At 37.2% G+C, this 27,074-nt stretch overlaps 1 protein-coding gene across 3 annotated transcripts in view; it reads right to left on the reverse strand.

The window, feature by feature from the left end:
• Positions 1-14,227: 14,227 nt before the first annotated feature.
• Dcun1d5 (defective in cullin neddylation 1 domain containing 5) overlaps positions 14,228-27,074 on the reverse strand; it is a 22,392-nt gene continuing 9,545 nt past the window's right edge. Inside the window, exons 5-8 of one of the 3 annotated variants that reach the window (XM_028763412.1) lie at positions 17,956-18,064; positions 17,720-17,824; positions 15,940-16,042; positions 14,228-14,550 (exon numbers count right to left, since the gene is read on the reverse strand). In XM_028763412.1, the coding sequence (XP_028619245.1) occupies positions 14,495-14,550; positions 15,940-16,042; positions 17,720-17,824; positions 17,956-18,064 (373 nt within the window). In that variant the 3' untranslated portion in view covers positions 14,228-14,494. Of the gene's footprint in view, positions 15,213-15,939; positions 16,043-17,719; positions 17,825-17,955; positions 18,065-27,074 lie in introns of all 3 variants that reach the window. The other 2 variants (XM_028763411.1, XM_028763413.1) reach the window with 2 other exon arrangements.

The following is a 27,074-nucleotide window of genomic DNA, read 5'->3' on the forward strand; positions in this document are numbered from 1 at the left end:
GCATGCTGATAAGAGCCTGATATGGATATCTCCTCAGAGGCCTTCAAGAGTCAGACATATTCAGAGGCAGATGCTCACAACTAGCCATTGAACTGATCATGGGGTTCTCAATAGAGGAGTTAGAGTGAAGACTGAAGGAGCTGAAAGGGTTTGTGGCACCATGAGGAGAGCAACAATACCAACCAACCACAGCTCCCAGGGTCTAAACCACCAGCCTGGGAGCACTTAGGGGGGGGATCCAGGGCTTCAGCTGAATATGTAAAAGTGGAGGGCCCTGCTGGGCATAGGTGGAAGAAGAGAACCTTGACCTCATGAAGGCTGGATGCCCCAGGGGGTGGGAATTTGAGAGTGGGGAGGTGGGAGTGGGGGGGTGTAGATAGAGGTTACATCCACAGAGAAGAAGGAGGAGGGGCGAGGGGATTGGGGGTTCCGAGGAGGTGGTGGGGGATGGGGTAAGGGGACAACATAGGAAATGTAAATAAATCATCCAATTAAAAAAAAAAAAAACAGTTACTTTATAGAAATGCTGCCTCTCTGAACACTTCTTCAGTGGGACGAAGACTTTTACATGTAAGCCTCTGGGAGATATTTCAGAGTAAATCACAGGAATTTTTTAAATTAAAAAATAAATGTAAAATATATAAAGAGCTTAAAATTACATAATTATCATATTAAGACATAGAAAACAATTCTCAACTTAGAAAAATGTAAGAATTACCTGTTAGCATGCTTCTGGTTTATTTTTCTGTGTCCCAAGCCAGCCTTGACCTCATTATGTGGCCTAGAATGGCCTTGAACTTACTATGTGCCCCAGGCTAGCCTTGAAATCTAGCTTCACATCCAAATATTCTGGCTCAGTAAGTTTGGCATGAAATAAAAGCATTATGTGGGTAAAAGAGATGTTCTGTCTCACAAACACAACAATACACCAGATGTACAGTGAGATGCCTCAGCAGGTCAGTGCTTGACACCAAGACTGGCACCTGAGTTGGAGCCCCAGGTCCTACATGGTAGGAGAGAACTTTCTTCAAGTTGTCCTCTGGTCTGCACACTCATGCTGTACATGTGCTCATGTTCCTCCAAATACGTAAAATAAAATAAAAATCCTAAAACTCAGGTGATTCCAGTGTAGATCTCATTCTGAATATACCAAGAGACTAAAATATAGACAGTGCTGAGTGTTCAGAACTCTTTAAACAAAAAACCTTTAAAAATTCCATAAAAATAAATTTAAAAATTAAAGTAGTTACTATCATTGCTATCACATTCTAGATAGTAAGATCAGTGGTGAAGGCTGGGAGGAGAGAAAATGGGCTTATGTGAAAAAGAGAATTATTTAATGGTAGAATGAACCATTAGAAAGGAATAGAGAACTTTTCTCCTGGCATAGTATAGTTTGTGGAGACTCCATACAGCAAGAAACATTTGAAGATGGGGAACATGACCAACTGAATGGTACAGTCTGGTTTTCATTGCCATGATAAGCCATCATAACCAAAACTGACTTGGAGAGGAGACACGTTTTTTGGCTTACAGCTAGGTTCATCATTGCGGGGAACCAAGGCAGGATCTCAAAGATCATGGAAGAACACTGCTTCTGGCTTACTTACTTACTACAGTTTACTCAGTTCCTTCTCTTATACAGCCCAGGCCCAACTGCGTTGAGACTGCACTGCTCACGGTAGGCTGGCCCTCCTACATTAGCAATTAAGAAAATGTCCTGCAGACATGCCCACATGCCAGTCTGATGGAGGCAGTTTCTCAATTGAGGTTTCCTGTACTCAGCTGACTCTGGTTTGTGTCAAGTTAACAAAACCAACCAGCACAGTATTTCCTACGGAGATCTATTCAGTGTAGTATTATGATACCTACTTGATGATCACAAGAGTGGAAGAGACCACTATCCTAAGGAAGTCTCAGTCCTTGAAGAACTTAAAATATCTTTCTTAAAGGAATGCAAAGATATGTAAGTACATCCCATTATTTTCAGGAAGTAAAAAATGGATGATGCAGGCAGAAAGCATTGAGTGATCACATCCAGTGTCAGTGGGCTCCAAGGTGATGTGGGAAGGGAGACTCCTGGGGAATAAGAAGGATCCAGATTTTAGAAGAGAAAAAGAGACTCAATAAGAATATGGCAAACTGTTGTCCCTTGCAGGCTGTCAACTGTTTAGCAAATACAAGTTTCCCTTCAGATTTAAGCATGAATGCTTTTCTGGAAATTGTTTTCCCCAACTATACCAAGGAAGTTGTGTTTTCATTGACCAAACGTGTCAATTACTATGTGGCTTTAAGTATTAAATGTTCAATGATGTGTTACTCACAATTGTAGATGATTATAAAGTAACGTTTATTGGACATCTATGTACCTCTGAGTCCCTATGTTACATGCATTTCACATAATCATTGTAGTGTTGATGCTGCCAACAGCATTTGAAAGTATTACAGGGCTCTTCAGATCCCACAAAGTGCTTTCCTGTGCCTCACCAGGAACTTAGGACCACCCAGGAATCATGCAGTCGGACTAGCTGGCTTCTAACTCAGCTGTCTACTGCTGCTGAGGGATATGAGATGACAGACAGCATAGGGAATTCTCAGTAACTAGCAAGCAGGTTTTCTAGGTGGTTGTGAGCCAGTCTTCTCATTGAACTTCTGAATGTTCAACACAGAACACAGAGTCCCCTTGTTAGATTTCCCATGGTGATCAGAACAACTTTAGACATACCACTCTCTTCGAAGTGTGTAGAGATGCATACACAGAGCAATGACAAGTATAATATTGCTTCTGCTGATATCATTTACTATATTACTGGGATTCATCTTGAGGGTTTCTATGTTCCAGTAAGTGGGTGATTCTTTCAGTTCACATGTTAAGCAGGAAGGTTGTGTGATGGCCAGAATCCAGCCCTTGATGGTTTCCTTGTTCTAGTTGTCATTCTTTCCACTTCATTACTGGGTCTCTACTGGAGGATGCACAATTTCTCAGCAAGCTAACAAAATCAGAATTTGCTTACACTTTGGAAGCACTTCCTGTTTTGTTTTTCCACTCCATATACAGACGTGAGCAGTCTCTCACCCTTCCTAGTTTCTTCATGACTTTTTTTCCAAATGCACAGGCCACATAACTGCTATACTCACAGTAACAGTTGGTGTCTCTTCCCTTTGACTCTTTGTCTGTGTTTCTTCTGCCCAATGGCAGACGTAAGAGGATCAGAAAGGTAGGGGGGATTGTAATAACTTGAAGGAAACAACATTCCAGTACTGGGCAAAGTCTAGAGGATTTATACAATTGTACTTCATCAGGAAACTGCATAGCTTTATTTTAATGAAATACATTTTCTTTAAACCACTACAACAGGACTTTCAAGTGAGTACTTTTCTTCCAGTCTTACTGAAAGTTAAACTGTTTATGTTAAGGAAGACAGTTTCAGCAGTTTCAGTCAGACCCTAAAAAGTTAAAGGCAGAAGCAGATGTTAGTGCAGAAACACAGGAAGGGCAGGAGGGAGAATAAATGAAGGCAAAACTGTCTGAGAAATCAGAGGAGTGTCAGGAGGGGAAGATGCTGACCCCCACACAGGCAGTGTGGGATAGACTCCCTTACCTATACACACACTAAACAAATGTTTTTAAAAACCTTCAAAATACAATTAAACTTCAAGAATTTGGTTATTATTGTACTTTATAACCCATGTCCTTGGAGAATAGGCTCTCCTGACAAGTATTTTGTGAATCACTGTCACTTCTACAGTGGCTTCTACTGTATCCTGTAGCTACTATGAACAACATTGCCAGATCAGGCAAGGAAAGGCTCCCAAGACTGGGATAACAACTACTGTTTTACTATTTTACAGTTGGGGTCATAGATACATAAAATCAAGCAAAGAGAAAAATGTATAGTTCTTAAATGACCTTTATTGATTTTACTTTACAAAACTGTTACATACTGATTGTGTTACAGAAAAAAACAGAATAAGAGAAAAACTCTGTTACCCAGAAGTTATCATTTCTTACAGTTGGTGCCCAACGTTTCCAGTCTTTTCCCTGTACATGCACTGTTTAAAAGCACATTATCACATTGTCTATGGTGATTTGTCATTTTCACTCGATAATACAGCATGGGTTTTTAGAAGATGGTATAGCACTCCATGATATGCTAGAAGTTACATTGCAACATTTAGATAACTGCCCCAAATTAAAAATATTTTTTTCCAGGATACACTTGTAGCCAGAGTGGCTAGGTAAAAAGGTAATGAAATGAAAGCTGCTACGGGTTTTGAATACATCTTCTTCTGTGCCATTTAAAAAACGCTATGCTAACTCGAAGTTCCTTAAGCAAAGCATAAGAACTATCCCTGTGTCATCAGCAATGGACAGTCATTAAAATTTATGCCATTTAGGGGTAAAAATATTACAGTTAATAAGCATTTCTTATATTCATTTGTATTTAATAGTTCAATATGAAAAACAGAACTGTAATGTTTATCCCAATGAACAAAACTCCACAGGTTGTCCAACAGGTCACATGAGCAAATTATCTCTTTGACTTACTTGCTCCACTCATTAGTGCTTTTCCCATAGTGAGTATAGTTCCAAGCACTGGGAACAAGTGAAGCGAAGAACAAAGGCCTGGTCTTGAGCTTTTGTAAGGTATGTGGGTATGTGTTAGGCTGTTCCAGTCTTGCACTGCCAGCACTCTATACAGGAGTCATGGTGGCTCAAAGTGGGCAGAAGGCTGTTTTTGTTTTTAAAAACAACCAGACCTCATAATAGGAATGGAGACTTCAACAATTATGAGAGGCAGCAGATACACAGAGAATACCAGAGACAGAATGGTGGTGTGCCTTCTAGACCCAACAAACAATGCTAATAAATCCATTCTTTATAAAGTTAGTGTCCAAGTCATGCCTCTAGATTAAGAACAACCAGATTTCCTCTCATTCAACTGGTAGCAATCAACTTTTTCCTAATTACTTCCTAATATAGACAAGTCAATGTAACTGTCTCATGACCAAACTTAAGACAAATCATCAGTAAATAGGAAGATGACTCAGTAAGTCAAGTGGCCTCACATCAAGGATGAAGCACTCACTCTAAGGAAGCTTTCCTTTTGCAGATTTTCTGCCTGGGTTATCTTGTGGTTTGCTGTTTTCAACAAAGTAGCATCATTAGAGAAATGTCTGCATGAAAATGACGACTTACTCAGTTCTGACCTAACTTCAGAGTTACAGGGGTTTCCAAGTGATCTACTTTTCCCCAGAGATCACGGCTTTACTGGCAGGGTGTAGGAGCTGGCCTTAGGCTCTGTTCATCAGTAAGTATCATGCACTGATTGTTATTCAACAAATTATCAGAACCCACTGCCCTCAAAATACAGCATTAGATATTGGGGGAGGGCTTTAGAAATAAGATATGTCACCAGTGTGCACGTTAGTGTGCACACTAGTGCATATTAGTCTTACCTCTCCTCATAGAAGAGGACCCAAGTAACCTTAGTTCCTGCCAAAAACTGGCAAAATAATTCCTGTATACTTTAAGCCCAAGGCTCTTACTATGTTACCCCTTCCTTTCAGGTCTTCCTAGTCTACTTTCTCCCTAGTTTTCTAAAATGCATCCTTAAAACTCAAACTTCCTCCACCTCTAAAGTCTCACCTGCTGAGAAGTCACAGGCTCTGAACTTGTAACTTACTGCTCACATTATTCAACTAGTAAAAACTGAGAACATACTGGGGGGCTGTCTTCAGTTATGAAATAATCCATTATTTATTAAGAAGACCCTGGAGTCTGGTAACGTGCATACTTCAGTGTCTATTTGTTTCTGCCAACATTTCCAGCAAACTCTTGAGACAAGACACTATGTTAGAAACTGAAGACATGCTTTTCATTCTTAAGAATATGCAAGAGTTCAATTTGTGTAACAGTTCATTAGTTCACTCATGTCACTAAGTAAACTTCTAAATTACTAGCCATGAGCATAAGCAGATCTTTCAAGTAACTTACAGCATTAGAGGGAAGATAGTCATGTACATTCTCATTCACTCAATGAATACATTATGAAGTGAATAACTCAATGAATACATTATGAACTGGTTAACACAATTCCTGCTTTCTGAGCTTCATCCTCTTGGGTATCATAAGCTTCAAAAGTTTAGAAAAGACATGGTGGCCCACACCTGTAAATCCAGCACTTGAGGCAGAGGCAGAAGCAGGCCTGTTTTGAGTTTGAAGCCACTTTGGCCTAACATAGTAAGTCCAGGCATCCTAATTCTAGGAGACTGCCAAAAACAAAACCAAAAAAATACAAAACCAGAGTTTAGGAACTATTCTATTTTATCCTATATAATAAAGAATAAAGCAAAGTTTTAGCTTTGAACAATTGACAGTCAAACGTTGTTTTGTCTGTTCCATATCTGCTGGATACTTCTTATAATCCCTTTTTTTTGGCATAACTGTAGATAATGAATCTAAAGGCTAACATAAGCTATCATTCTAGAAAATTCCCAGTGAGACTTGAAGCACTTTTCATCATATGCAGATCAAAACAATTCCAGATACTTCCTGACTTTATGTAAGGATATAATGGAAATTTCTGAATAGAAATCTCGAGTTTCTTTACTTGGTGATGTACAAGTGGACACACAGTACTGTTCAAGGCACACCAACGAGAAAGCTAGTGGTCCTTTGAAAGTTAAGAGATGGTACAGGCGAGTAATGAAGACACAGAGCTTCCAGATCCAGCCAGAACACTTACAGTTATTTTAAGAAACTGTACTTCTAGGTAAATTTTCTTTTGAAACAGTGTTATCTAATTTTTTTAAAACAATCAATTTAAGAAAATCAGAAAGACATTAAAATACTTTGATAAAATCCTTCCTGTGCAGTGTAAATTGACAGATTTTTAAAGATAACTCTAGCAGTTAAGGCTTGTGTACTTCATTCCAAGCACAATCTAGACCAGTGGTTCTCAATCTTCCTAATGCTATGACCTTTTAATACAGTTCCTCATGTTGTGGTGAAGCCCAACCATAAAATTATTTCATTGCTACTTCCTAACAGTAATTTTGCTACTGTTATCAATTGTAAATACCCGTTTTTCAAATCTCTTAGATTTCCCCTACGGAAGAGTTGTTTGACTACAAAGGGGTTGTGGCTCACAGGTTGAGAACTGCTGCTCTAGACTGGTAATCTCATTGACTTACATTTAACCACCTCCTAAGAACTACTGAACCATGTCAACTGTACTAACTGCAAATAACTGGTACACATCATTGGCATTAGTGGCTCAGCTTCTCTTACACTTCTATATCTTATGCTTCTATCTTAGTGGACCACCTCTTTAAAATGAGTCTATGTAACTGCTAGCATTTATTGAACACATATCTATCAAGTCCACCTGATTGATTCAGACAGGAGACTAGGTAGCACACATGGTATTTACCTTCTCAATGGTCCTGATGAATAAGGATGTCACAAAGATCCTCATGTACAAAGACACTCAAGAACTAGCACGGGAAAGAAAGAATCCCAAAGGACCAGAACATCAGTCCTGAGTGTGGAAAGAATTTTCTGGTAAAAATTGGGAGAAAGAAGAGAGTACATTTACTGCAGATGTTCCATTCATTTCACCTTAAACTTCTCTGATACAAGTCAGACCGGAACTCTGAAGACTGTAAAAAGACTAGAACTTCCTTTCTACAGTTGCCTTTTTTGTTTTTTGTTTTTTTTAGGTTTTCCTACTAAACATCACAGTCTAATAATCAATGTCTAATAACCTTTATCCATAGGTAAAAGTTACTAGAAAAAAATAAGACAAGACAGAAATAGATCTTCATATCTTCAGACACATTGATAGGAGATTTTCCCTAGAAGTGTGAAAACAGTTTTGTACAATTTGTGATGCTCTGTATCTATTCATTCAAACAGTATGGACTAACCTAAATGTCAGGCACTGTGATGGGTACTTGCCAGCACCAAAGACTAACGGGTCAGGATCTCTATTCCTGAAGGGAACAGATATTTAGTACATACGCACAAACTTTGGAGTGGATGAATGTCTGTACAGTAGCTTATCTACATAGGTACTCACTGGTTATGTTTTTTGCAGCCTTGACTCCTATTATAAGCTCAGCAGTTATGAGCTAAATCTGTTTTCCGAATAAATATTTTCATGTTAAGATTTTCTTTAATTAGCTCTATATTCTGTTCCGTTTATATGTATCTATGTTCAATCCATTATCAGATCTGAACATAACTACAGTACTTGTGTTTCCTAGGAATTTATATGGAGATCTATGGTAACATCAACAACCAACCCCCTCTCCCTCAAAATCAGTCTTATTTTGTGCTTTCAGAATAATAAGAAAAAACCCACAGCGGATGGAAAACTTGATACTAAAGAAACAAAGAAGACATTCATTCACTGAGGTTGAATGTTCACGATTATGCTAGCTTAATTCAATTCAGTCAGTTCTTCAAAATCTAGAAGCAGGCAAGCCTGCCCTCTAGTGCTAAAACTATCAAATTGAATCAGAAGGCATTTTCCAACCACCAGAAGAGAATTAGCAAAATATTCTTAAAACATAAAACTGTACTGTTCAGAACAAAAAGTTTCAAAGAATAAAATGACACATATCTTTTTAGTTCACCATTTGACTATTTATTTGATAACTAGTATCAATCTTGCTTTAAAAAATCCTAGTGCTTCATAACATTAGGGGCTGTGATGTGGCTGAAAATGCTAATGTTACATCATTACCTAAAAAAGAAATCACAAAACTCTAAAATTCTAAAAATCGTATCAGTTCAGCTCTACTATCTGGTTATACATAGCTTCCATGTGAACTCAGTCCTCAAAACAGGCATACACGCTACAGCTTTCAAATGGATCTGATACATGTTTTAGTATTCCATATTAAAATACCCAGCTGTTTACTTTATCATCCACCTGGACACCTAACATGGACGTTTGCACACATATGTCAAAACAGTTTAACCTCAAGCAAGCTCTAAGTTGTTCCGTCTTAGTAAACACTTCCTTCATGGGACCATAAGGCCCAACACCTTGGAACCACTTTTCTTCACACTCTACACATCACAACATATTTGGAATCTGACCACTTCTATTGACTTTGGTTTTCAAGTACATTTTTTCTCTTTCTGTATTACCTTTTGATGAGAACCCCAACTGCTATGAGAAGTCTGTGAGACGTCATTAATCAGGCCACACCTATTAACTCCAATCTCTCACCTCAGTTTTTAATGTTTGTAAATACTGCTATCAGGTTACATCATCTCCTGGCCTACACATAAGCACACTACCAGCTCATCACAGCCTCAGTACATGCTATTCTTTTTGCCTAGAATATCTGCTATCAAACATACATGGTACTCATTCACTTCCTCAGGTCTTGGCTTAGTTTTAACACTTAATGTGGTCTATTTAAAATGGCAAATATCTCTCAGGGCCAGAGATAGGTCAGCAAGCAGGTAAAGGCACTTGCTGCCAAGCCTGAGGACATTCTCTTGAGCTCTAGGAGCCAGAGTGGAAGCAAAGAACCAACTCCCACAAGTTGTCCCCTTACCGCCATGTTTGTTTCACAGGCATGCATACATACACATGCACAAACTTTAAAACAGCAACCTTACATTTACATACTCTCCATCCTTCCTCAGCGTATTTCTCCAAACAGCCTCATTACCATACTGACCTATGTATTTCATGTACCAATTAAAGTGAAATAGCCATACATATCCCAGACTATGTATTTTATGCTCTGCTGTATACACAGGCAGAGAAGGTCTTGATATAAATCAGAAAGCTGAGATTTGTTGACTTAATGATCTAGTCTAAAAAGAATTTAAACAAACACATGGCAGAGTAAGAAGCAAATATTTTAAAATTTGCCATAGTAAAATGATTCTCATTCTTATTTCTTTGCCACTACCAGGGACTGAACCAAAGACCACAAAAATACGGTTCGCACTTTACCACTGAGCTACAGCTCCCCTGCAGTGAGAAAATCAACAACTGAATCACTTTTTGTTTATATACCAAGATATATTTACTTAACAACTATTATATGCTGGGGATTGGTATCTATTTGCATTTCTTTACAAAACTGATAAATACTACCAATACGACTTTACAGAAAAAGCTGCAGATGACAAGTAACTTATCTAAAATGACAAAATGGTATTCAACAAAAAGGAAGAACCTGAGACACTCAGATGTTTCTTTTGGGAACTTACAAGGAATAGTTAGGTATTCCACTATTACTCAAAAACTTTACTTATAAGTCTGGTAAGTTAGTAATTCTAAGTTTTGCATGACGAGCTATTATAAGTATTATTTTTCCCTCTTTGCATGGTTCAAATGTGACCAGCAGCAATCATATGAAAAGTTTCCTTTTGACCTTCAAGTGCAATAAATGGCTTTTATCCAGACCTATTTTTTATGTGGTGGTTAAGAGGTAGTGGGGACAGAGCTAGGGAAATACTAACTATACTAACGATAATGAAGCAGAGACAACTGAAGGCAAACATAGTAAATTTGTGACTCATCACTAAGTTGGGTGCTGAGAAAATGTGCTGCAGAGCTCATTTGCTACCTCGATAGTCAAGACTCAATGTGCACAAGGCATGAAGTAGAAACTCACTTTTTGACAGTCTATAAAAGCTAACTACAAAAGTTACACTGCTTTGGGGGCTTCAAATCCATTAACAGAAAATGAACCTTAACCTGTCTGGTTTAAGATCTAGAATATTTGGTAACTCAGAATAGACTTTTCTTCTGGGCTTTCTGAAGAGAAAAAGATAATGGTCCCTGTGGTATTTTTCAGCATTGTGCAAGAAATGACAAGCCTCGAGAAAATTCTTCTCCAGGAAAAACAAACTTTTCTTCAGCAACAGGATTAGATTACTTTGCTTTTTTTTTTTTTTTTAAAAAAGAAACATTTCAATTACATATTAAAATGCTTCCTACTCAGTTGTTTACAGATATCTAGGAAGCATGTGAGAGCTACTCTACAAACTTTAGACAAAATTCTGCTTTATTATAAATCACTATCCTGATAGTATTATCAAAATTCAAAAACCAAACACATGATTCAGGGACTCTTTAATACTTGCTCCTGAAAGTTGCATTATTTATTTGTATTTTCATATTGAGAAAGAGGATACACTGTTGAACAAATAGAAAAATGTGAAATGGCCATTACTAACTTATTTTGTGTTTTCTGAAGCTGAGCAACTTCACATGCCTTAACGTCCAGTTATCTCAGAAAGCAAATCCCTCCCACCCCATCTCACAACCTCTTCACCCAAACTGACAGTACCTAGTGTTGTTTAAACAAAGTTTTGGTTTGTTAAGTGAAGGCTCTTGTAGTTAAGGGATAGACTCCTCAGGGTCCCTCCTGAAATACTCTCAAATTTCCATTCCATTAAAAACTAATCCAGACTAGTTCAGAGTAAAAACACATCAACAAAACCACATGCATTAAACATTAGAAAGAAGACTGTCAAAAAGGTACTAAGCCAGCCAGGTGCTGCAGTTAACATTGGTAATCAAGACATTCAGAGGCTAAGCTCAGCCAGAGGCTTCTGAGCTGGGGCCAGCTTGAGCTATGGAATGAGTTCAAAACCAGCCTGGGATACAAAGTGAGATACTGTCTTAAGAACTCAAAGTATGTCAAGAATTTTATCAGCAGCACTTACACAAGCCATCTCTAGATGGTTAGAGACAAGCACAACCGTTGGTCAGATAAGTATACAACACATCACTGTTTTGCTACACACTGGACTTGAATCTCTGGCACCACTTTATTAACAAATGACTGACTCTCAAAGGCTGTGGAGACCCACTCTCCATCCTTCTTGATAAAATGCCACACCTGGCTCTATTTCTTCCACATGTATATTTTATAAGAAGACAACTCCACCATTATAAAGCACCATAGGTATTTCATTCTACATAACACAGTAAATCTGAACATTTTTTAAGAGAATTCTTGGGAAGGCACTTCAGTTTTTAAAAGGAGGCACATTTCTAAACTGTAGGCCTCTTAATACTGTCTTCACCACTTAAAATGTTTGACATTCATAATAATATACTGTTCACAAATAAAGGCAAGGAACATAGCCTCCACTCTGACAAATGACAAATTTGCCTTCAAAGCAGGCAAATGTTAACACTTGAGAGACAAGAAATATATGGAACAAGAGTAAAAGCGACATAACTGGAATGAGGAGTTTAAGGAAAAACAAACAAACAAACAAACAAACAAACAAACAAACCCGTGAACTTAAATTTAACTTCCAGATTCAAAAAATTTTAAAAGATTCTCTTTTCCCCCATCCTTGGATAGGTAACAAATGAAGTATACTTCAATTTGCTTTTTAAAGGTCATCAATAAGATTTGAATATTACTTTACTTAAATACAGATGATAGGACATTAGCTCAGATTGTATCCTAGAGGCTTGCAAGATTTCACTTAAATAGATTTAGAAGTTAAAAAAGAAAAATAGGAAAATATTCTCCAAATTGTACCTTGGAGAAGATAATAAAATTACGAAGTAATTCCAGGGGCTGGAGAGACGGCTCAGCGATTAGGAGCACTGGCTGCTCTTGCAGAGGACCAGGGTTCTATTCCCAGCACCTAACATAGTGGCTCACAGTCATTTGCAGCTCCAGCTCCAGGGGATCTGATTTTGATGCTTTCTTCTGAACTCCATGGGCACCAAGTGGAGACACGGTGCACAGACATACGTGCAGGCAAAACACTTAATGAAATAAATAATCTAAAAAATGTTTTAAGTTATAAATCCCAATGTCTAGACTAGGTTAACACATAGTTCAGTGATAGAGCACTTGCCTAGTATATATGTATGACCTCCCCTACTTCAGCTCCCAGTAACTCCAAGCCCACCCCCAAACAGTAAAACTATGAATCTTTTCTTATACTAAATCTTGTTTTAAACGTCATTTGTGATGTTAAATGATAACACTGTTGGCATACTAACGCCTAATAACAAGTCTCACACCGAAAATGAACAATCCTAGAAAATGCCCCATACCTGAAAGCCTTTAGAACAAGTTCTTTCTCACTGCTCTGTTCATGTTTCGTACAGCTTTGTAACCTTACTAAGGTAAGTAAGAACACCAGCAATCAACCAAAAGACAAATAAAGTCTTCAGAACGATACTTTCCCTTAAGAAATCAGTACTAAGAATCATTCATTAAACAAATTCACCAGGAAAAAAAAATCAACCTTTGCTGTAAATACCAACTGAAATTTTCTTATTGGGAAAAAAGAATGTATCTATTTCTTTCCACTTACACAATGGAACTGGGTACTACTGAGAATGGGGCTCAGGCTTTGTTCACACAGGGGCACTGGGTGATCTGAAAAGCAATGAACAGACAGGTCTGTTGCTAATCTAAAATGTACCTTCCACATAAATTATAGAAGTCTGCCACAACCTTTCTGCTAGCAGCTGAAGCCTGATAAATAGAAAATATAGGACTGTAAATGTAAACTGCTTCACTGGGGTTAGGAGCAGAGCTCAGTGTAGAACCTCACACAAGGAACAAAGTAAATGGCCTCATGAGGTGTACAATCCCATCAAGTCTCTCGCACATCCTATGCTTCTCTTCTCCAATGTGTATCATAACCAAGTCTAGCATTCTGCAGGCAGACAAAGTGCTCTCAGCAAAACCCATATAGTTTCATGGCTAAAACCACGCTAATTACTAAATAAGGGTAAGAAAAAACACAACTTTAATACTGGTTCTAAAACGTTCCTAAAGTTGTCTGACTATACTCTTAGAAATAAGAACTTTTTAAGTTACAGAAATACAGAAAACTTACAATTCACATTAAGAATACTTACTGAAAACTTAATGGTTAGAAAATAAGACAACTTGGACATAATCTTCCCAACCCTACACTTAAGTTGACATAAACAGCTTTTCATAGCAACCTTCAGTTAGAGTCCTTCCCACACTATTAGCTACTATGAGAAAAACAGGATCCCACAAGTCAAGGTTACTATGTTTCCTAATTATGCAAAGAGGAACTATTAGAAGCCACACCATTGACAAGCTGTACTCTCAAGTATTTAGATTGCTTAAAGTCTTTAAAGTTTTACAAACTCACGGTGATTTAGAACTTCAAAAATTAAAGAAATCAAATTTACAAAAATAAATACCACTCTGACACTCAATGGACATCTTCACTTTAAGGCCTTTGTCACAAATCTGAATCTTTATTGTTCTGAAATAAATGTTAAAAACATAACTTGAAACAAAAATGTCAATATTCAGTCTCAGAAGACATGTGGCTCAATGCCCATCACATGTAACAAGAAAACTTCCTTTAAAAAAAAGGAAAAAAAGTACTATGAGAAGTCTTTCGTGAGTGAAAATGCACCCTTTGTGCACTCTCCTTCTTCTTTGCATTTTCTTCACAAGGTTTGCATTGTCTTCACGACAGTTCTTGCTATGATGTTTGACGGATTTTTTGCCACTCAACAAATTCATCAAGAAGAACAGGCCCTAGAAAGAAGAAAGAAGTCTTGTTTCAATAAGCTCATTCCTATAAAAAGCTCTGAGGTGGCAAGGATACACATGACCTGACTTCATCTACTGCTTTCTGTCATTGTCCCCCACCCCATCCCCAGGGCATATAGTTCTGAAGGAACGTTACATGAACTTCCTTATAATGGAGACAAAACTAACCTTTTCCCGTATAACTGGCATTTTACACTCAGAAAAAATATTTTTGCCATATTAAGAAGTATGAACATTTGCTAAGGGGGAGTGGCCACACAAGACTGACTTTATTCTAAAAATAGGACATAGTAAAAAGAACAGCATAAAGTAAATGCCTACTACCTGACTAACCACTATTCTGAAAATAGGTTTTATAATGTAGAGGTTGCAAATGTTTACCACCGGAAGCCAAGTAGGCAATTTAAATGAGGTTTCAGTATTTGTGTTTTCAAAATGTATGGAAAGTATGACCACGAAGATACGCTTGTCTTGTTTTTCTCAAAACATAAAAGCTCTGTGTGTTCTTTTCTCTCTTGCTTTTAGCAGACCATACAAAAACAGCCGGGCAGGCAAAGCAGTAAATGGCAATGTTGGAATACTGTGTGGACTGCCAAACTGGAGAGCAAGTTCAACACAAGCCACTACTTGGTTCCAACCTCTGAAACCTACAAAGGAATACAGGTGCAGCGTGTCAGATTCTCTGATAGTTCAAATAAATTTACAAGTTTATTTTTATATCAAACCTCTCAGTTTTAAATGCTGGTTCAACATACACAGATATACACATCAGCAGGCTCTATGTAGCCTTTGGTCGGCTAGCCTACTTCAGAAAATGATTATTTCTTCAAGAATTAAATTCTACCCCATCCTGCAGGGAAAGAACACTACATTTAGGAGACAGGTTGTCTCTTTAGTATTTGTTTTCTATGTGTCAAAGTGTATTATTTCATGGACATTTTTTTTTTTAGGAATGCACCTATCCATGTCTCCCTTGTGAACACTGAAACACTACAGCAGCCCTAATGACGGCCCTAGCAGACCGAAAGCTTAAGAGTTATACAGAATTAATTTGGCTTATTTATTGTTCCTTTGTCCTTCTAAATGCATAAATGAAATTTTCTTCCACTGAAAAAGTCAAGTGGCAAAGAAGGATTTTAGATGCTAGGTTGAAATATGATCATGTAGCTGTAATGTCTAGTCACCGAGGAAGCAGTTTTTATTACTAGCATAGATTTTACAACACTCCTGAATCTAGACTCTGTCTCCCCACATCCTGATAAATAACGAGTTACTCTCCCACTCGCTCAGACTTTCTGTTAATGCTACAGAATGGATATTCTCACTTAATATTTTTAGGACTTTTGTTTTCATAGGAATTCATAACATACTTACAAGCACCGTCTTCATCGTAGTTACTAAGATCGGCATGAACTGTTCTGCTGAATTCTAATACATTGTACCACTGATCTTTGTTCATAACACGATACTTTGATTGCTGTGGAAAATGATATAAACATTTGGACTACAGAACCAACATTCTTATTGGGGCTTGGTTTTAGCGACACTAGTTGTCCATTTCTTATTTAGCCTTTTATAAAACATTTCTTTCTTTCCTACTTGCTTGCTTTTCTGGGCTCATTTACATGATATCATCTATTTTCTTTCCCAAAGGCAATAAGACTAACACTGAGATTTATATATATGTACACCCATGTGGCTCTCAGCTAGATCACAACATAAAACCTATCCTGTATGTAGTCAGTCTGGCTGTGTGGTTTCCACTATACAGAACCTGTGTGCACTGTGCATGAGCTATATTTTGAAGGCGGCATCTTCAGCTATAGTGGAAACAATATGTGCTTGGATCCAAATCCCAATGTGGGCCCTCAATTGAGTGTTTTTGGGAAAGTTACTTCTGTGACAGAACTTGGTTGGCAGGTGCCCAGGGTTCCATTCCCAGCAGTACAACTAGGTTTGATCACACACACACCTGAGAGCCCAGCACTGGGGAGGCAGAAGTAAGATGCTCATGAGTTCAAGGATGGCCTGAGCAAGACTCTGTCAACATCGCCCTCAAAACACAATCTCCACTCAAAACCAAAACCCAACCACTATCACCACCACCACCAACCACCACCAAAAAACCCCAAATACCAAACTAAGCCCAGCCCCCATTTCCTCAGATGCTAAGTGATACAACTTACTTAACATATCTAGTTCTTCTCAGAGCCCACAGAAATGATGAAATCATCATTTATCTAAATGTATGCTTGTTCAAGTCACAGAAAAAAGACATGTATCAATCATCAAAAAATCAACTTTACTGGTCACAAAGATTTACCAATGTACAAAACTCAATTACCCAGACTTTAAATAAAATTTCTCCAGTAAAGTTACTGTAACAAGAAAACTGTATGATAAGATATTATTTCCTATTTCTCTTAATTAAGAAATGGCTAGAGCTATGTCTCAAAAAACTGAAGTTAAGAGGTTTAAAAATAGGTACAAAACCAGACAAAGAAATCAGTGAAAGAAGGTTCATGTCTTAGAACTGCTAATCTAGCAGGGCAGCAAAACTATTAAGAGGATGTTTATTCCATGAAGTGAACACACGAGGCATAGTAAGCAGTCTAGTGGATAACTACTACAGCATGCTCATATTTGCAGATACAAAATAGTAACATTTTATTCTATTTCTTAATATTGAGACTAATTAGAAAATAAAAGTTTTATTGCTAAAATAAATTCAGTTGTGATGCTTCCATCTAACACTAGGGGATGGGGACTAGGAATAAGGTAGAATCTGGTTTAGAAGCTTGAGATTTATGTACTAGCATCAATTTTTTCTCACCAAAACCTCAAATGATTAAGTTTGTAAGAAAGGTCTATTCTAGAGTATTTTTACTGGGACATCTCCTAGGTAAAAGGAAAACTTCTTAAAATTGTTTTAATGTGGTGGTATAGGGGATGATATCTAAAGTGTAACAAACGCAAAGCATGAATTCTGTATTCTACCACCAACATATACCCCAATTCCCAAGTATCTTATATATAGAATATATTAAATAACAAATTTATGTCTAGAACTGACAATGAGTATGTACATATTTTGTTTTTTTTGAAAGTGTATTCTCAGTCCAATTTTTAAACATTTTAAAATACCCATACATACCTCCAGGTACTGGTAAAATACTGAAAAGAGTGGCCACGTTCTCCCAAGCAGCAGTGCTAACATAGACTTAGCAGTATCAATATCAAGGCTTCTCTGATCTTTATCCTAAAATATTAGTAATAAATGAATGAATGAATGAATGAATGAATGAATGAATGAATAAATAAATAAATAAATAAATAAATGTATGCCCATAAAATGAAACCACTAGATTCTGAAGGGGCAGCTGCACTTACCCTTGCAAAATCAAAGGCGTATCTGTAGATATTCTTAAAAGATGAGATGTCATTCAGCTGTGAGCGCAGAAAATCAAACCTGCTCTGTAACTTTTCTGTGCAGTCACACCTTAAAGACAGAGGTCAGAAGAGAACATTTTAAGAGTGAGTCCATATATGAAAGTACTTTATTAACAATTTGACAATTTAAACAAGTTTTTAAATTAGCAATGCAACAAAAAAAAGCAGAGAAAATTTGGCAATCAGAGTACACTGGAATAGCTTCAAGAAAAATAAACATCTCAATCAAAAATTCCAAGCAAATCACAAACATCTCTTGAATGCCCTACTTTCTGGGCTCCATACCCATGTTTAATTCTAGTTCTGCCTCTCCTCCAAGGACTGAGAAAGTCATAATTAGGTCACTTCCATATTTCTTTAGAAAGTTCTTAGGCATCAGCTTGCTGAAAAAGATCAGACATAAGTGGTCTTAAAAAGTTTAGGATACCACAGAATTAATGTAACTGACCTAATCACAGATCCAGATTTCCACAGTTTTGGCCAATAAAGTCCAATCGTCAAATCACCCAACTACAGAAGGGTGCAAATGCAAAGCTACAAACAATTGTCCATATTATTTCTAAAGTCGAGACAGTAAATAGAAACACCCAAGTCAATGGAATACTCAATAGTCTTGCTGGTTTTCTGATGTTGTTAACAAGAAGGCACGCAAGGCCTTCTTATCTGGCGAGTCCCCAGGTTTTCCTGTGACTTCTAAATCCTTACTGCACTCTAGGTGTTTTTAATCATCATTCTCAAAAGTCATGGCTATGCTTCAGCACAGTTTGTTTCTTCTGTTGGCAAACTAGAACTCAAGACCTAATTCAAACTTGCCATCTACATGAAACAACCTGACTTCCCTTGATTAAACAGGTTGTAGCATCTACTGTAACCACAGTATGTTATTCAAACTGAATTTCAAAATTCACAATGCAACACACACTTATCCTAAAACGTAGCCAAGATTTTCAGTATCTTAAGTCAGCAATGTAAAGGTCTATGTGGTATGGGTCATACAAAAAGGTTTTGGTACATCACTATTGTTAATTTAATATTTAGCACCTATAAAAGCCAAGTTGAATCATCTTACATGTTTGACACATTGATAAGACATTTTAAAAATACTCCTTTCTAGCTTTGATAGCAAACTTATAGATAGAATAAAAAAAATGAAATGAGGATTACTTAAAACAATTTATGAAGTTTATTAAATATTACAATTAGCATCTATCTAAATGAGATAAAAGAGACACTGTAACTACATTAACATTCAAATTTTGACCATTTAAATTTATTTCTTTGTAACCTATTTTTACTGTTTATATTTTTCTAATCATCTCATTGCTTAACATAAAATCTGATTTAAGAGGGTTTTCCACATTAAATCCACATTATAAGGGTGGACGGTGAGAGTAATTGCTATGCATTATATACATGTCTGACATTGCCAAAGAACAAGATTAAGTAATAGAAGGAGATGTTGTATTTTTAACCTGTATTAGTATTACTTGTTTTTTCCTTTTAGCTGTTTTCTTGTCCAATATTGCTAAAATTTAAGTCATTTAACACAGCATTTGAGATTGGAGATTTTCTTTTTTGGTACAATTTCCTTCTTTGTGATTACAAATTTTGTTAAGAAGTTACTGCTTCGATTACTTAATTCTAAGTGATAACTTTTGCAAGATGTGTTTTAGAAGTGATAGAGATAAAATGTCTTAGAATAGTTTTAAGAGAGAATGAGAAAAGAAGACCTGAGAAAACCATTATAGAGTCTTCCAATAGGTTTGGGCCTAAATGACTACAGGAGGGGCAATGACCCAAACAAGATGAGAGAACAGAGAGGGTCCTGAAACTTTCTTACACAAAATGAATTACCAATTTTGGCAAAATTGAGAAGTTTGTTTCTCATTTCTTTTCTATTATGTATAACTAATGCAGATAGATTATAAGCATAGGAAAATTGTGAATGAAAGCAGATGTGGTGACACACACATATATGTAATCCCAACATTGAGAAGCTGAAGCAGAAATTCTGAGCTCAAGGCCAATCTAGGCTCATTGTAGCAACTCTTAAATTCTGAAATGGAAAGACTTCAAGAATGACATACAGTGGTGAGCCCACTCAGTTTCTTTTTGCCTCAGATATCCTTAAAGCTGCAGATAACAGCAAGTCGAGTGTGGTAGCAAATGCCTATTAATCCCAGCTCTGGAAGGGCAGAGGCAAAAACAGTACCATTGGGGCTAGGGAGATGGTTTAGTGAGTACTATGCTTGTCAGATAAGCTTGAGGACAAAGTGTTGAGCCATAGTTTCAACTGCCTATACAGTGGAAAATAACTGAGAATGAACATAGGCTTCTACACCCAAGCACACACATGTATGTGCAGTTGCACACATGTGCCCATGCCCAAATACATATTAGACAGATGCACATAGGATGAGGGGGAGAAGAGAAAAGGAGAAGAAAACCAACCACTACTCATCTAAATAAAAAGTAACAACAAAATAACTCCTAATGATATTCTGCTATACTCACTCATCAGTGCCTTTTCAACCATTATCAGAAAGGTTTCCTCCTGTAGAAGATGGGCCCACAGCCAGACATTATATGCCTAGAGGGGGAGGGGGAGAACCTTGGAATACTCAGCTCTAAATGAGATTGTCTCCATCAGATCCCTGGAAGAGCAGGCAGAAGGAATAGGGGAAGCAGGGAATGGAGGACACCAGGAGAACAAGACTCTCTAAAACAATTGAGAAAAGCTTGTATGAACCCAGGGAGACTGAAACAGAAAGTACAGGGCCTACATGGGTTTACACCAGCTCCTCCACAGACTGACTGTAGCTTTCAGTTTAGTACTTTTATGGTACTGCTAAATGAGAGAATAAGTAGGTCTTTGATTCTTGTGCCTGCTTTATCTTATTATTATTTTGTTAAAAATTTTCTTTGTGTGTGTGGGGGAAGGCTTGGGGGGGGGATATAACTCAGTGATCTAGAACTTGGCTAGTAATGTCCCAGGTTCAAGAAGACTGAGAAAAAAGTAGCCTGTAAAGACAGAATGTTCTAATTGTGAACAGTATTCCACTCTAGTATCACCAAATACAGTGGTCCAACTCCTAGCAATTGCAATGGAGACTGAATTAGTGTCCTAAAGTGTCCACATCCAACAAAACAGCAGTTCTACAGTATAACAGTATTACAGAAGCTACACAAGCGCATGGACGTGTACTCACGCTAGGGAGTAACAAGCAACCAAGCTTCCTCTGCCCAGGGTAGAGCTTCCGTGATGAAGAGTTAAGGCCTTCACCATCACTCAGTACTAACAAGGACACAGTCCCAGTAGGGCCAGTGACTATGCAGGGAAGAGAAACAAGACATTCCTAACAGTTCCTGATGAAGTTGTCAGGATGTTGGACTGGGCCAAAACTTTATTCCTACTCAGAAGTAAGAGAAACACAAAACCGTCTTCGGTTGGAGTGGTGATACAGTATGCTAATTAAGAAGCAAAACGCCTGTGTAAGATTCAGAGTTGCATGGCATATTATCCAAATTGTCCAAATTTCAACAGAAAGATCACTTTCCAAGACAAGGCAGATCTCAAATGGAATGTTTAGACAGATCTTACATTTAAAGCATCTGTCATGAAAATGCTTCAAAGTTTATTAAGAAGTTACTAAAACAAATAACAGAAATAACAGAAAACTGCAATCTACACAAAAAAATACAAGATGTAATAAAGAACAAAGTGGAAATGTTTGGACTGTATTTCAATAATATGTGTTATAAACAGAGCAATTATAAGCTATTCAGCCTGAGGGCAAATATGAACAAAGCATAAAATATATGTATGAAAATATAGTAAAACTCATTAATTTTATGATAAATTAAAAAATTAATTTTAAGAATGATCTGTCACAGTAAACAGCCAAAAGAAAGCAATAATAGCTGTTGTTATCAACTAAAGAAACCTGAAAGCAAAGAAAATAATCAGAACAAAGAAGACAACTATGTAACGACAAAGGTCAGTCTATCAAAGACACAGTTATCCTAAACAATTCAATATCCACCAAACAACAAAAATGGGAGTAATTGATATGATTTCCACTCTACTCAGGTCTTAAAATATGTTCTGTTACTAATATGCATGATGGGTTAGTAGCCAGATCTTATGGGACCTGGAACCAGGAATATGATATAGGTTCCCTTATAGTAGATGCCAGATATATAAATCCTGATACTGTGATCCCTCTTATCACTTCCGGCCTTGGATTATTTTCTGTAATGTATAGATAGATGCTTTTTCAAAATAAGTCCTTGTATTTTATAGAGGACAAATAAGTCTTTATATTTCATAGAGCACTTAATCATTTTTCATGGAAATTACTTTTTTATACTTAGTCTGTCATACTGTCATAAGTGGAATCAACTTTTATTTCTAAGTCTAACTTGGCCAAGTTCCTTACAATACGCTTCATGTAAAAGTAAGAAAAAAAAATCTATTCTGACTACTCATTCGAGAAGTTACTCTCTGTGTCTGATATCAAACAGTGCAAAGTTACTAAGTGAAGCAGTAAGCTCTAGGGGAAACTGACCATCCAGTAACCTCAAACCATTAGAACATGTAAAAGAAACAAGTCTTCCCTCACAGATTACTATAATGATCTCAGGAACTTGGGAGCCTTTAAGATTGCCACACTTACCAGTTGAAATGTTGCTTAGGTACTACATATTCAGTTACATTTATTCCCTTTTCCGTCATGACTTAAGTCAAGGCCTTATCTTTTATGCTTATAACTGTGAAATGCTTTCACATTTTTTACAGTATGATCTATATTCTCACCCAAAATGCAGAATCTTAAATAAGACTTGCTGTCCAAGAAGGCAAACGTGAAAATGAAACAAGACTCCTAATATCCAAAGTTATTCATTTTTGTAACAAAGTTTGCCAACTATTTTAAAAGCACAACACAGGGCCTATGATAGGCTGGGAGTCCTACTTTCCTGGGCAGTATCACAGGAGACTCCACAAAAATATGCTAAATAAAGCATGACCACCAAAGTTAAACCATATTTAATAGACTTATATTTGAGTATGAGACACTTATGGTTTCTGTCTGGAAGGAATTTAGAGCAAAAGAATGTATCAAGCACGAACATACAGTACACAACGACTCAATAGTCACTAGGGAGGCAAGAACCCACAGGAATACAACCAGCATGACCTATAGCTCTTTAAAACCTCCCACCTGGGTTATAGCCCATAAGGGACAATCAGATAATGAAATGCATGTATGGGGGAGTAAAAAAAGAATCTGACAACAAAGTTCCTAAGTACACAATCATCAAAAATTAATTAAAAAACATAAACGAATCTGAGGTGTTTCTAGTTGTGTTTGCCTATATCAAGTCACATGATTTTACTGTACGCATTTTTGGTTCTAAACGTACAACCCACTGACTTTGCACTGTGAGTTAGCAAATGCTGCCTCAAATACTCTGATGGTTTGTATATCATTGGCCCAGGGAGCGACACTATTAGAAGGTGTGGCTCTGTTGGAGTAGGTGTGTCACTGTGGGTGTGGGCTTTAAGACATTCATTCTTACTGCCTGGAAGCCAGTATGCTGTTAGCAGCCTTCAGATGAAGATGTAGAACTCTCAGCTCTTTTTGCACCATGCCTGCCTGGATGCTGCCTTGCTCCTGCCTTGATGATAATAGACTGAACCTCTGAACCTGTAAGCCAGCCCCAATTAAATGTTGTTCTTGTATTGGTCATGGTGTCTGTTCACAGCAGTAAAACCTTAATTAAGACAAATACCTTGACTTAATATATTACCAGAATATGTTACAAACGACCATTTATTTCTTCACTATACATACAATGTTTTCTCCTCTTCTAAAAACTTGATGACTTAATTATAGAGAAGTAATTTAATATTTTCTTATCATCACTTTTCAGCATGTACAAAATTAGGTTATCTTTATATTCTATTTTGTTACATAATATTTGGTTTAAAAACTGCTGTTTAAGTTAGTGACTTACATTTCACCTTGAAATTAAGACATAATTTCTAAAGTTTTCTGAAACAGCCCTAAATATACTTATCATTTTATACCAAATTATGTTTTCTATTTTTAGCACTGACAATTGTAAATAATTCTGATTCTGAAAGCAGCGATGGTCTACAACTGTTTTGGAGCATTAAATATTTAGGTGATTTAATTGTAGTTTTTAAGATTTATGTGTATGGTTGTTTTGTCTACATGTCTGTCTGTTCACCACATGCATGTAAGTGCCTGCAAAGGCCAGACAACGGCATTAGATCCTCTGGAACTGGAGTACAGAAGGTTGTTAGCCAACACGGTGGGTTGGGGTGGGGCAGGAGAAGGCAATGGGAACTGAATCTCAGCAAATGTTTGATTTGTATGCCTATTTTATTTACCTATAAAACTAGCATAAAATGTCTTGGAGTGACTACCCCTCTGGCTTCCAGAATCACTTGTACTAATGTACACACACCCGCATACAGCGATACAATACACATAATTAAAAATAAAATCTTCTAAAACATAGGAATAATAACTTCGCAAGACAGCCGGAAGATAAACCTTTCAACTTAGTTTCCTTCTTTGTTCTGCACGTGTAGGTAGTATGTTCATATGTGTGTAGGTTATGGGCACGTCTAAGACAATATCCTATGTCTTTCTTGATGACTCTCCACTTAACTGAGGCAGGGTCTCCCACTAGACCTAGAGCTCACTGATTTGGCTAGACGAGTAGCAGCTCCCCTCCGGCTGCCCTGTCTGATACCCCAGCTCTGTGGGCTATGTTATGGTGCCCATCTAGACTTCTTGCATGGGCACTGGAACACAAGCTCCAGCCTTCATGCTTGTATTGCAAATGTTTTATCCATTCAACTATCTCCCCAGCCTGTTTTCTTACTTTCAAACAACAATAATTTCAGAGAATAAGACAAACTCTAAGAGAATATGGAGGTGAAACTGCTCCTTTGAGGCATACAAACGTCAATTTATTTGCCTCACCTATACTACACACTTATGTCCAAATATGTCCTAGCATTTGTAATGGTATCATGTTGATCTTGAACAGATACAGAAGTTAAAACCATCAACTGGGTTAACAAGTTAAGCATGTTAACATGTTTTAACGTGTTTAGGTGTATGACTCTTTTGTGTCCCTATATGCCTGTGCACATGTGTGTCAGGTGTCTACAGTGACCAGAGTTACAGACTGTTGTGAGCCATCATGTGGGTGCTAAGAATTGAATCCAGGTCCTCTGCAAGAACAGCAAGGGCTCTTAGCCTTATTTATTTTTATTAAGGTGAGAATGGAGCCGAAGGCTCCACATTTATTACAAATATCATAAGCATGTAAACAGAACTATATAAACAGTATTCATATCCAGGCAATTACCAAAACCACACAATTCCCAAATAAACTCAGTAGTTCTGAATCTCAGTCATCTCAGAACTTAGAAGTTTAGAAAGACCATCCCTGCACATACTTAAATAGTTCATCATGGATAGTAAAAGATTATGTTTTTAAATAACATTCAAATAAAACCAAAGAGATTTTGGGTTCTGGCACAATGTAAGATTCTAAGAGAACATGGTGGTTTGAATGAGTACAAAATGGGCTTCAATTTCAACATGAGGACTTGGGCAAAAATGTTTCAAGAAAGACTTTTAATCAAGAGGAAAGTTCATTACGTAGGATATTTAAGTGAGGCTCTATTCCTAATGTGTGAATCCCAGTAAGTATGCTGTGACACGTTGACATGTTACAGAACTGTATCATGTTTTAGATTAAGAACCTTTTCTACAGAACATTTACTAACTAGAGAAATCCTATCTCTACCACTAAAGGTACTGGAATGTAGAAGTGCTTTGAAATTGTCAGAGTGACTCTGAGGAGAAATGCAACAGCAATCAGTAGTTAATGACATCAACTCCAAGCGGGTGGGAGTCACATCCCATACCTACCATACCATATAGCAACACCACTCTTCTGCCTTTAAACACCAACCAAACAAGAACCAAGTTATTGTTCCTCAGCCTTCCCTTTCTTAAGATTACGTCAAGTCAGCTCTTTCCCTTTAATCTTCAAAGTCCAGGTCTCAAGATGAAGCCCAGAAAATGTGCAACATTGTCTCTTCTGGGAGGAAATTTACTATTATGATCACATATAATCCCTTCAAAAGACTGTGATCACAGCTGTTTCCACTAGCATGGTATTTAACTTTTATGATACCAAACTTTTAGCTAGTGGATATGGGAGAAGTTCTCTACCCAGGGTAACATGTTGGAAGAAAAACTTCCAAGTATCTTTAGAACTATCTTCTTTGGATTAGAAAAATGAAAGTCCACAGCCTCCTAATGACATGGAAAATAGTGTGCCTAAAGTATAGGACAAGGTTCAGCTTCCATAAAATTCTCAAAGTCCCTAAAACATTAAGAACACTCACTTAAACACTATTGCAAAACTCTTGTATGATTCCTGAGCTCATGTTTTAAATCCCCTCCACATGTTAAAGTACTCAAGAAATAGCAATATAATAGTATTATTCGATATAGCTTGAATTTTAAACTCACCCTGGCAAGGTTATATACCTTGTGATTCTAACAACCAGATTACTTCTTTCAAACTCCATGAAATATCCAATAGCCAATCTAAGTTCAATCGCTTCTAAGTCTGTTGCAAGATATTTGATCACACTGTGAACTCCAAGGTTTGTTATTTAGTGAAAAAAAAAATACTTCGTAGATGTGATGTGGCTCAGCCCTTAGCACACACTTTTAATCTCCTTTGCTGGAATACAGACAAGCCCTTAGTACAAACCTTTATTTAGTCCCAAACAATGAAGGTAAAGTTAGTTTGTAGAAGGAAGCACCCATGTCTGACAGTGATGTTTAATTGAGAGGCAGACAAAGTGATGAATCAGAGAAAGATCTGATAGAATAGGATATGTCCAACTCTTATAAGAGAGAGCAGTGAAGAGAGAAAAGCAAGAAGCAGTTTTACTAGGACAGTTATAGAAAGGAAGGTTGGGGGGGGAGAGAGAA

The sequence above is a fragment of the Grammomys surdaster genome, unplaced genomic scaffold (genome assembly GCF_004785775.1).
Source record: "Grammomys surdaster isolate TR1022 unplaced genomic scaffold, NIH_TR_1.0 138, whole genome shotgun sequence".
NCBI lineage: Eukaryota > Metazoa > Chordata > Mammalia > Rodentia > Muridae > Grammomys > Grammomys surdaster.